This window comes from Drosophila miranda, assembly GCF_003369915.1.
Source record: "Drosophila miranda strain MSH22 chromosome Y unlocalized genomic scaffold, D.miranda_PacBio2.1 Contig_Y3_pilon, whole genome shotgun sequence".
NCBI classification, from domain to species: domain Eukaryota; kingdom Metazoa; phylum Arthropoda; class Insecta; order Diptera; family Drosophilidae; genus Drosophila; species Drosophila miranda.
In genome coordinates this window covers 8927409-8939151 of record NW_022881625.1, presented here as the reverse complement: position 1 = coordinate 8939151, position 11743 = coordinate 8927409, and the positions used below count along the sequence as shown (strand labels likewise).

The 11743-nt window shown below is 49.7% G+C and overlaps 3 protein-coding genes and 1 pseudogene across 3 annotated transcripts; all 4 read left to right on the top strand.

Moving 5' to 3' along the window:
* Positions 1 to 594: 594 nt before the first annotated feature.
* Positions 595 to 1706, top strand: LOC117194845 (probable cytochrome P450 12a5, mitochondrial). The gene is made up of 4 exons (XM_033399318.1): positions 595 to 626; positions 692 to 759; positions 987 to 1132; positions 1188 to 1706. The coding sequence occupies exons 1-4, from the start codon at positions 595 to 597 to the stop codon at positions 1704 to 1706; spliced, it is 765 nt and encodes a 254-aa protein (XP_033255209.1).
* Positions 1707 to 5993: 4287 nt separating this feature from the next.
* LOC117194844 (probable cytochrome P450 12a5, mitochondrial) lies at positions 5994 to 6660 on the top strand. Its single transcript, XM_033399317.1, has 2 exons — positions 5994 to 6026; positions 6079 to 6660. The coding sequence occupies exons 1-2, from the start codon at positions 5994 to 5996 to the stop codon at positions 6658 to 6660; spliced, it is 615 nt and encodes a 204-aa protein (XP_033255208.1).
* A 3269-nt stretch (positions 6661 to 9929) lies between these two features.
* Positions 9930 to 10847, top strand: LOC117194843 (probable cytochrome P450 12a5, mitochondrial). Its single transcript, XM_033399316.1, has 4 exons — positions 9930 to 10210; positions 10270 to 10478; positions 10547 to 10704; positions 10761 to 10847. The coding sequence occupies exons 1-4, from the start codon at positions 9930 to 9932 to the stop codon at positions 10845 to 10847; spliced, it is 735 nt and encodes a 244-aa protein (XP_033255207.1).
* Positions 10848 to 10854: 7 nt separating this feature from the next.
* On the top strand, positions 10855 to 11298 carry LOC117194842 (annotated as a pseudogene).
* The last annotated feature ends 445 nt before the right edge of the window (positions 11299 to 11743 follow it).

The window sequence follows — 11743 nt, the reverse complement described above, 5'->3', positions numbered from 1 at the left end:
AAAAATATGTTGAAAATCCGTAGTGGAATTGCCGTAGCTCACAAGCAAGTGCGGCCGTCTCTTTCAGTGGACAGCAGTTAGAGGATAGAAGCTGGCAATGATTTGGTATGTAAAATGCCTCAATACCGATCATTTCCAGCGCCGGCAGACCCACAGCTGCTGCAGCTCTACCCGAGACGATGCAGAGTGGCAGCAGGCGCGTCCCTTAAGGCAGGTGCCTCGGGCCAACTTTGATATCTCTGATTCCCAAAATGTTCATGCCAGGGTAAATATGAGAACAAGGACCTTGCGGAGTTGATAATGGCCATGCGCGAAGACTATGGCAGCATTCATGTTGTGCCAGGCATCATGGGAGGACCTTCCATGTTGAGTACAAAATCCCAAGGACTTCGAGGTAGTATTCCGGCACGAGGGCACGTGGCCAAACAGGCCTGGCGCCGACGCTCTTTTGTACCATCGCAGACGCACAGAAAGGATTTCTTTTTAGGGCGTCGAGGGCGTCGCACCCACCCAAGGAAAGGCGTGGGGCGACTTTCGATCGGCCTGTAAATCCAGTCCTCATGCAGCCCAAGAACGCGAGGCTTTACTACAAAAATGTCCCAGGTCAATCAGGAATTTGTGCAGCGGTAGGCCATTCCACAAATGTGTTTCTTTAAATACTTAAAAACTGTTTTCCATTAAAGCATTAAAGCTATCCGAATGCCAGCACTCTAGAGGTTCCTGATAACTTCATAGACACCATCAATCGCTGGACCCTGAGTCAGTCTCCGTCGTGGCATTGGACAGGCAGTTGGGACTGCTGAAGGAGTCGAACAAAAGGATCGAAGCCACAAAGCTTTCCACCTCTTGGAAGATTTCTTTAAAGTATCTGCTGATCTGGAGCTGAAGCCCTCCGCCTGGCGCATGTTCAAAACGCCCAAACTGATGAAAATGATGAACATTCTCGACACACAATTCTGTACATTATATCGGCATATATTGATGAGGCGGTAGAGCGATTGGAGAAGGAAGCCAAAGGGGTGTTGTCCGTCCTGAGAACGAGCAGAGTGTACTGGAAAAGCTGCTCAAGGTCGACAAGAAGGTGGCCACAATCATGGCCATGGACATGCTAATGGCGGAGTTGATACCGTACGTACTCTGCAGATCACGTAATCATCAGAGATTGATATAATTCGATATTTTTTCAGACCTCTAGCACATTTACAGGGGTCAAGAATCCCGAAAAAGCAGGCCATACTCCGAAGGAGGTGATGAAGTACTGCCCACAAGGACTCGGATTTCACGGAAGAATCCATGAAGAACGTTCCCTATTTGCGTGCCAGCATCAAAGAGTCGCATCGGATGTACCCGCTGGCTGTTATGAATGCCCGAGTTCTCAATCGGGACAGCGTTTTGAGCGGATACCAATGTCAGCTGGTACCTGTGTGTCGATGGTTCCCCTGAGCTTGCTATCAAGCGAGGAGCACTTCCCCAAGGCTGCTGAGTTCCTGCCAGAACGTTGGATTCGTAACGCCACAGACTCCACCGGGCAATGCCCAGCAAATGACTTGAAGCTGAAGAATCCGTTTGTGTCTTGCCCTTCGGATTGGACCCCGGATGTGCGTTGGAAAGCGCATCGTGGACATGGAGCTGGAGGGCTCGCCGGCTCCTTCGAACTCAACATCGAGTTCAATCACTCCACGGAAAAAGCCTTCGCAGTGAACTGATCAGCTTTCAACATACCGCCAAGTTGAAGTTCACGGATTTGCCAACTGAGCCGTTCAAATATTCAATATTAGACCTGTCTTCATCGTGCGAATGTGTTCGATATACTCATATTCACGTTCTAATTTTCCTATCTTCTATATACAATAGAATCATTTGATGTATATGCATACGAGTTTGTATATGTATGATGTTTCCCTTTGTTTGCGGCAGTAAAAACATTTCTCATCCAAATTATCTTTACAACTGGAAAACCTTGAAGGAACTTATTTGCAATATAAAGTAGGTGTTTTTTTGGCCGCACGTCAATCAGAATCAACTTGTTGTTTTGTGCTTTGAGGCATGAGGCAAATCAAGCACACAAATTTTCATTGTGCAATTTGTGCCAACACGAGAGGCGTCACTTATCTGTGCGGAGGCATTTTCCTTGAGCAACACATTGTGCAATCGAAATCCTGCACACATCACATAAATTCCTTCCATTCGCGAATACAAGACCCATTCCTATTGGCTATGGTTGACCCAACCTCCATCAAGGGAGAGATCCTTGAATGACTGGCGAGCATGTGGAGCAGCTCCATTCAATGTGGTCCATCATGTTCGAGCCGAAGACATGCGAGGACTTTCTGCACAAACTCAAGGCGCACGCGGATAATTTCTATACGGATCTGCTGACCGAGTCGCGGGAGAAGCAGGCGGCCATCCTGGATGAGCCGAGGCCAGCGACCTCACCCGACTCCTCCATGAGACGGTGGACATTGGTCAGAGGCCCGACGATGTGCCACTGATCACATTGCAGCTGAAGCTGGACAAAAGCATTGAGCATCTGCGCGAGAGCTCTCGAAACGTCGGGCGGAGATCGGGGAGCTGCTGCTCCAGCAGGAGCAGCTCTGCGAAGAGCTGGGCGCACTGCCGCTCCCTCTACTGGCGGACCCCGCTGCCCCTGCCCGATGAGATGGACGGCTTGCGCGACCATCTCGACAACCTGCGCTCTCAGCGCGCAGTGCGCCAGACGGAGCTGGACCAGCTGCGCAAGGCCATCAAGCATGACATGAAGATGCTCGAGCTGATGCCCCAGACCGATGCAGAGGATCGCCTACTGAACGATCTGAGCCACAATCTAACACCAGAGACACTAGAGCGGCTGCGGCAGATGCGCAACAGTTATGCCGAGCAGATCCAGGAGCTGCGCTCCAAAATCCATGACATGCGCGAGAAGATCTACGTGCTGTGGGATCGCCTCCAGGAGACGGACGAGAGCGCCATGCGACGAGTGCGCGAGTGCACCGAGAATACGCAGCGCACCTATGACATCCTCCATTCGGAGCTGCAGCGCTGCCAGGCACTGCGCAGCCAGAACCTCAAGACGTTCATCGAGCAGCTGCGCGTCGAGATAAGCAAGTGGTGGGATCTAACGCTCAAGAGCCAGCAGGAGCGCAAGCGTTTCTCCAACTACTACAATAAGTATTACAACGAAGACCTGTTGGAGCTGCACGAGCTGGAGCTGGATGATCTGAAGAGCTTCTACACGTGCAACAAGGAGATTTTCGATCTGTACGAGAGCCGTGCAGAACTTTGGTCCCGCATGCAGGCTCTAGAGGCAAAGGCCAACGAGCCGAATCGTTTCAACAATCGTGGCGGCCAGTCCTTAAGAGGAAAAGGAACGCAAGGCCATCACCTCGAAGCTGCCAAGATTGAGCAGCAGATCACTGAACTGGTGCACGCCTATGAGGTGCAATCGCATGCCCGTTTCTGGTTTATGGCGAGAACATACTGGAGCTGATGGCTGGCGAATGGGAGAACTATCGGCAGGCCAAGCAGAGCTCGGCCCGCAAGAAGGCCCCGCCCACCACGAGGACGGGCAGCAGCAGCAAATTGATGATGCCACCGCCGACTGCCGGTTCAACGGCCCCTCGCACGCCCCGAACTTTGAAGAACATGTCCTCAATGTCGACCTCGACAATGTCGTTGCGCAAGACCCAACAATCCAGCTGATCACTCCCAATATGACCAAGAGCACTGGGAATCTGCACAAGCGACTGAATCCATCAGCAGCCGCCAGCTCTTCGGGGTATCGGACTCCCAACGCCAAGCGCAGCCTCATGAGCTCTCTGAATTCGATACGCCCGTCGCCGTCTACCGCACAGCGGCTGGCCAACAGCCAGCTGAAGGCGTCCAAGTCGCCACTAAAGCGGGTCCGCGTCCTGGACAACACATTGCGTCGCAGCGGGGGATTGGGCAGACGCAGCATTGGCACACGCTCGAACAGAAGCCACGCACAAAATCAGCGGTGCCGGATACAAGATCGCCCAGCGATTCCGAGTATATGACCGATGAGACCACTGAAAATGACCGCGAAGCCGGGATCTCCTATGAAGAATTGGTGCCCACGAGTCGCTCCTCAGTGCTGCCCGTCGGCGGGCTCAGCATCAGCGCAATCGCGTGGCTGTGCCACGAATTCGCCATGTCCTCGTAAACCACAATTCGGTGGCGTCGGCCGCCAACACACCGTCAAAGCAGGCGGTCAATCAGGAGGAGAGGCCTCGATTTGGCAATCAATTGAAGCTCCCATCGCCACGTGAAAGTCGCATGTGGCGAATCCACGATGAGATTATTGGAATTTTTATTTGCGTTTTATGTTTGATTTCATTTTTTGTACCTTTATCTGTTTATCTCTGTTTCATTTATTTTCGATGTTGGCCCAATAAAAATTAAATTACCTTCAAGAAGGACAACCGAACAAAAAAAAAAATAACAAGATATATTATTATCAGGCCCAAAACTTTCGGCAGTCTACCGACCATTCCATGCCCAATAAATTAAATTTGGCCAAAAAATCTGATGCCATAATTATGGCGATTTATTTGTTTCATTTCATTGAGAGTCAGATCAATCATAATACTATATTCCTAAATATTCCGTAGAAGGTATAACATAGTCGATCAAAATAGCAGTCTATATTAAAAAAATATGGCAAATGTTTACAATTATTTCTGTTTGGCATTCGCACGCTCCCGCGAACGTGTGTTTTGGCACTCTCTCTCTCTCTTGTTCTGTTTGTGCTCTGTTATCGGTCAGCCTCTTTTTGCAACAAAGCTCTCGCAGGCCTTTCAAATAGCTAGCTAATGGAATGATTTAGCAGTATAGCTCTGGCAGTGTGAATGAATTAAGTTCCTAACAAGCAAAATGTTGAAAGTGCGCAGCGGTCTATCTATAATTCAGGGCGCAAAAAGCAGCCCTCTCTGTCAGCAGTCCGCTGGTAAATATATAGTTTACATATAGATCCGATATCACAGTGATATACGTTTTTAAATCTCTTGTAGCGTTGGCAGACCACAGCAGCTGTAGCAGAGCCCAGAAATTACAGCTACAAGCCTCGTCGCTTTAGATCAGATTCCTAGTACAACTTTTCTGTCTACTGTTCGGAATTTTATGCCTGGAGGAAAATATAGCAAACTGGACATTGTGAAATTGTTCAAAGCTTTGCAAGACGACTATGGAAACATATTTATATTTACCAGGTATGATGGGAGGTACGTCATACCTGATGACTCACAATCCCAAGGACTTCGAGGTCGTGTTCCGGAACGAAGGAGTGTGGCCGCATCGGCCTGGCAGCGATACTCTTCGCTATCAATCGGAAGACTCATAGAAAGGATTTCTTCAGGAGTGGAGGGAGCTTTACCCACACAAGGAAAAAACCTGGAGCGACTTTCGATCGGCTGTAAATCCTGTCCTAATGCAGCCGAAGAACGTGCGGCTTTACTATAAGAAGATGTCCCAAGTGAACCAGGAGTTTGTGCAACGGTGCGTATGACTGATAATAAATCCCTGTTTACGCTCAAGTATGTTCTCCCCCCTTCACAGTATTAAAGCACTCCGTGATATCGATACCAGGAAGCTCCAGATGATTTCTTAAACGTTATAAATCGGTGGGGACCCTCGAGTCAGTCTCTGTGGTGGCTCTGGACAAGCAGTTGGGACTGCTCAAAGAGTCGGGCGATAACGACCAGGCTGGTGTTACTTTTCAAGTTACCTGGACGATTTTTTTGAATTAACAGCCGATCTGGAGATGAAGCCCTCCATCTGGCGTTACGTTAAAACACCAAGCTAATGAAGCTAATGAAGTCCCTAGATGGCGTTCAAAGGAAATAACTTCAGCGTATGTAGACCGAAGCTATAGAGCGTCTAGAGAAAGAGGCCAAGAGGTGTTGTCCGCCCTGAGAGCGAGCAGAGTGTACTGGAAAAGCTGCTCAGGATCGACAAAAAGGTGGCGACGGTTTATGGCCATGGACATGCTAATGGCCGAGTGGATACCGTACGTAGTCTGTTGTTCTCATACTTACCCTTATCTCATACATCCTTTTTTTCCAGACCTCAAGTACCTTTACAGCGGCCTTGCTGTGCCTTGCCAAGAATCCGGGAGAAGCAGGCCGTACTCGAGAAGAGGTGATGAAGGTTCTACCCGAGAAGGACTCCGAATTCACTGAGGCATCGATGAAGAACGTTCCCTATCTACGTGCCTGCATCAAAGAGTCACAACGGATCTATCCTTTGGTCATCGGCAATGGCCGATTTCTCAATCGGGACAGCGTTTTGAGCGGATACCAAGTGCCAGCTGGTACCTGTGTGTCGATGGTTCCCCTGAGCTTGCTATCAAGCGAGGAGCACTTCCCCAAGGCTGCTGAGTTCCTGCCAGAACGTTGGATTCGTAACGCCACAGACTCCAACGGGCAATGCCCGGCAAATGACTTGAAGCTGAAGAATCCGTTTGTGTTCTTGCCCTTCGGATTTGGACCCCGGATGTGCGTTGGAAAGCGCATCGTGGACATGGAGCTCGAGCTGGGCATCGCTCGACTCATTCGGAACTTTAGCATCGAGTTCAATCATCCCACGGAGAACGCTTTCCGCTCCTCCCTGATCAATTTGCCTGAAAGGAACTTATTTCCAATATAAAGTAGGTGTTTTTTTGCCGCACGTCAATCAGAATCAACTTGTTTTGTGCTTTGAGGCATGAGGCAAATCAAGCACACAAAATTTTCATTGTGCAATTTGTGCCAACACGAGAGGCGTCACTTATCTGTGCGGAGGCATTTTCCTTGAGCAACACATTGTGCAATCGAAATCCTGCACACATCACATAAATTCCTTCCATTCGCGAATACAAGACCCATTCCTATTGGCTATGGTTGACCCAAACCTCCATCAAGGGAGAGATCCTTGAGATGACTGGCGAGCATGTGGAGCAGCTCCATTCAATGTGGTCCCTCATGTTCGAGCCGAAGACATGCGAGGACTTTCTGCACAAACTCAAGGCGCACGCGGATAATTTTCTATACGGATCTGCAGACCGAGTCGTGGAGAAGCAGGCGGCCATCCTGGATGACATAGCCGCACTCCGAGCCGAGGCCAGCGACCTCACCCGACTCCTCCATGAGACGGTGGACATTGGTCAGAGGCCCTACGATGTGCCACTGATCACATTGCAGCTGAAGCTGGACAAAAGCATTGAGCATCTGCGCGAGGAGCTCTCGAAACGTCGGGCGGAGATCGGGAGCTGCTGCTCCAGCAGGAGCAGCTCTGCGAAGAGCTGGGCGCACTGCCGCTCCCTCTACTGGCGGACCGCTGCCCTGCCCGATGAGATGGACGGCTTTCGCGACCATCTCGACAACCTGCGCTCTCAGCGCGCAGTGCGCCAGACGGAGCTGGACCAGCTGCGCAAGGCCATCAAGCATGACATGAAGATGCTCGAGCTGATGCCCCAGACCGATGCAGAGGATCTCCTACTGAACGATCTGTGCCACAATCTAACACAGAGACACTAGAGCGACTGCGGCAGATGCGCAACAGTTATGCGAGCAGATCCAGGAGCTGCGCTCCAAAATCCATGACATGCGCGAGAAGATCGACGTGCTGTGGGATCGCATCCAGGATACGGACGAAAGCGCCATGCGACGAGTGCGCGATTGCACCGAGAATACGCAGCGCACCTATGAGATCCTCCATTCGGAGCTGCAGCGCTGCAGGCACTGCGCAGCCAGAACCTCAAGACGTTCATCGAGCAGCTGCGCCGTCGAGATAAGCAAGTGGTGGGATCTAACGCTCAAGAGCCAGCAGGAGCGCAAGCGGTTCTCCAACTACTACAATAAGTATTACAACGAAGACCTGTTGGAGCTGCACGAGCTGGAGCTGGATGATCTGAAGAGCTTCTACACGTGCAACAAGGAGATTTTCGATCTGTACGAGAGCCGTGCAGAACTTTGGTCCGCATGCAGGCTCTAGAGGCAAAGGCCAACGAGCCGAATCGTTTCAACAATCGTGGCGGCCAGTTCCTTAAAGAGGAAAAGGAACGCAAGGCCATCACTCGAAGCTGCCCAAGATTGAGCAGCAGATCACTGAACTGGTGCACGCCTATGAGGTGCAATCGCATGGCCCGTTTCTGGTTTATGGCGAGAACATACTGGAGCTGATGGCTGGCGAATGGGAGAACTATCGGCAGGCCAAGCAGAGCTCGGCCGCAAGAAGGCCCCGCCCACCACGAGGACGGGCAGCAGCAGCAAATTGATGATGCCACCGCCGACTGCCGGTTCAACGGCCCTCGCACGCCCCGAACTTTGAAGAACATGTCCTCAATGTCGACCTCGACAATGTCGTTGCGCAAGACCCCAACAATCCAGCTGATCACTCCCAATATGACCAAGAGCACTGGGAATCTGCACAAGCGACTGAATCCATCAGCAGCCGCCAGCTCTTCGGGGTATCGGACTCCCAACGCCAAGCGCAGCCTCATGAGCTCTCTGAATTCGATTCGCCCGTCGCCGTCTACCGCACAGCTGCTGGCCAACAGCCAGCTGAAGGCGTCCAAGTCGCCACTAAAGCGGGTCCGCGTCCTGGACAACACATTGCGTCACAGACGCAGCATTGGCACACGCTCGAACAAGAAGCCACGCACAAAATCAGCGGTGCCGGATACAAGATCGCCCAGCGATTCCGAGTATATGACCGATGAGAGCACTGAAAATGACCGCGAAGCCGGGATCTCCTATGAAGGATTGGTGCCCACGAGTCGCTCCTCAGTGCTGCCCGTCGGCGGGGCTCAGCATCAGCGCAATCGCGTGCTGTGCCACGAATTCGCCATGTCCTCGAAAACCACAATTCGGTGGCGTCGGCCGCCAACACACCGTCAAAGCAGGCGGTCAATCAGGAGGAGAGGCCTCGATTTGGCAATCAATTGAAGCTCCCATCGCCACGTGAAAGTCGCATGTGGCCGAATCCACGATGAGATTATTGAATTTTTTATTTGCGTTTTATGTTTGATTTCATTTTTTGTACCTTTATCTGTTTATCTCTGTTTAATTTATTTTCGATGTTGGCCCAAAAAAAATTAAATTACCTTCAAGAAGGACAACCGAACCAAAAAAAAAAAATAACAAGATATAAAAAAGCGCTAAAGATTAGCTTGTTTATATTATTATCAGGCCCAAAACTTTCGGCAGTCTACCGACCATTCCATGCCCAATAAATTAAATTTGGCCAAAAAAATCTGATGCCATAATTATGGCGATTTATTTGTTTCATTTCATTGAGAGTCAGATCAATCATAATACTATATTCCTAAATATTCCGTAGAAGGTATAACGTAGTCGATCAAATAGCAGTCTATATTAAAAAAATATGGCAAATGCTTACAATTATTTCTGTTTGGCATTCGCACGCTCCCGCGAACGTGTTTGGCACTCCTCTCTCTCTTGTTCTGTTTGTGCTCTGTTATCGGTCAGCTCTTTTTGCAACAAAGCTCTCGCAGGCCTTTCAAATAGCTAGCTAATGGAATGATTTAGCAGTATAGCTCTGGCAGTGAATGAATTAAGTTCCTAACAAGCAAAATGTTGAAAGTGCGCAGCGGTCTATCTATAATTCAGGCGCAAAAAGCAGCCCTCTCTGTCAGCGGTCCGCTGGTAAATATATAGTATACTGTAGATCCGATATCACAGTGATATACGTTTTTTAAATCTCTTATGGCGTTGGCAGAAACAGCAGCTGTAACAGAGCCCAGAAATGATGCAGAGTGGCTACAAGCTCGTCCCTTTGATCAGATTCCTAGTACAACTTTTCTGTCTACTGTTCGGAATTTTATGCCTGGAGGAAAATATAGCAAACTGGACATTGTGAAATTGTTCAAAGCTTTGCAAGACGACTATGGAAACATATTATATTTACCAGGTATGATGGGAGGTACGTCATACCTGATGACTCACAATCCCAAGGACTTCGAGGTCGTGTTCCGGAACGAAGGAGTGTGGCCGCATCGGCCTGGCAGCGATACTCTTCGCTATCATCGAAAGACTCATAGAAAGGATTTCTTCCAGGGAGTGGAGGGAGCTTTACCCACACAAGGAAAAACCTGGAGCGACTTTCGATCGGCTGTAAATCCTGTCCTAATGCAGCCGAAGAACGTGCGGCTTTACTATAAGAAGATGTCCCAAGTGAACCAGGAGTTTGTGCAACGGTGCGTATGACTGATAATAAATCCCTGTTTACGCTCAAGTATGTTCTCCCCCTTCACAGTATTGATATCGATACCCAGGAAGCTCCAGATGATTTCTTAAACGTTATAAATCGGTGGACCCTCGAGTCAGTCTCTGTGGTGGCTCTGGACAAGCAGTTGGGACTGCTCAAAGAGTCGGGCGATAACGACCAGGCTGTGTTACTTTTCAAGTACCTGGACGATTTTTTTGAATTAACAGCCGATCTGGAGATGAAGCCCTCCATCTGGCGTTACGTTAAAACACCAAGCCAATGAAGCTAATGAAGTCCCTAGATGGCGTTCAAGAAATAACTTCAGCGTATGTAGACGAAGCTATAGAGCGTCTAGAGAAAGAGGCCAAGGTGGGTGTTGTCCGCCCTGAGAGCGAGCAGAGTGTACTGGAAAAGCTGCTCAAGATCGACAAAAAGGTGGCGACGGTTATGGCCATGGACATGCTAATGGCCGGAGTGGATACCGTACGTAGTCTGTTGTTCTCATACTTACCCTTATCTCATACATCCTTTTTTTCCAGACCTCAAGTACCTTTACAGCGGCCTTGCTGTGCCTTGCCAAGAATCCGGAGAAGCAGGCCGTACTCCGAGGACTCCGAATTCACTGAGGCATCGATGAAGAATGTTCCCTATCTACGTGCCTGCATCAAAGAGTCACAACGGATCTATCCTTTGGTCATCGGCAATGGCCGATTTCTCAATCGGGACAGCGTTTTGAGCGGATACCAAGTGCCAGCTGGTACCTGTGTGTCGATGGTTCCCCTGAGCTTGCTATCAAGCGAGGAGCACTTCCCCAAGGCTGCTGAGTTCCTGCCAGAACGTTGGATTCGTAACGCCACAGACTCCAACGGGCAATGCCCGGCAAATGACTTGAAGCTGAAGAATCCGTTTGTGTTCTTGCCCTTCGGATTTGGACCCCGGATGTGCGTTGGAAAGCGCATCGTGGACATGGAGCTCGAGCTGGCATCGCTCGACTCATTCGGAACTTTAGCATCGAGTTCAATCATCCCACGGAGAACGCTTTCCGCTCCTCCCTGATCAATTTGCCCAACAGTTAACACATTTCTCATCCTAAATTTTCTTTACAACTGGAAAACCTTGAAGGAACTTATTTGCAATATAAAGTAGGTGTTTTTTTGGCCGCACGTCAATCAGAATCAACTTGTTTTGTGCTTTGAGGCATGAGGCAAATCAAGCACACAAAATTTTCATTGTGCAATTTGTGCCAACACGAGAGGCGTCACTTATCTGTGCGGAGGCATTTTCCTTGAGCAACACATTGTGCAATCGAAATCCTGCACACATCACATAAATTCCTTCCATTCGCGAATACAAGACCCATTCCTATTGGCTATGGTTGACCCAACCTCCATCAAGGGAGAGATCCTTGAGATGACTGGCGAGCATGTGGAGCAGCTCCATTCAATGTGGTCCCTCATGTTCGAGCCGAAGACATGCAAGGACTTTCTGCACAAACTCAAGGCGCACGCGGATAATTTCTATA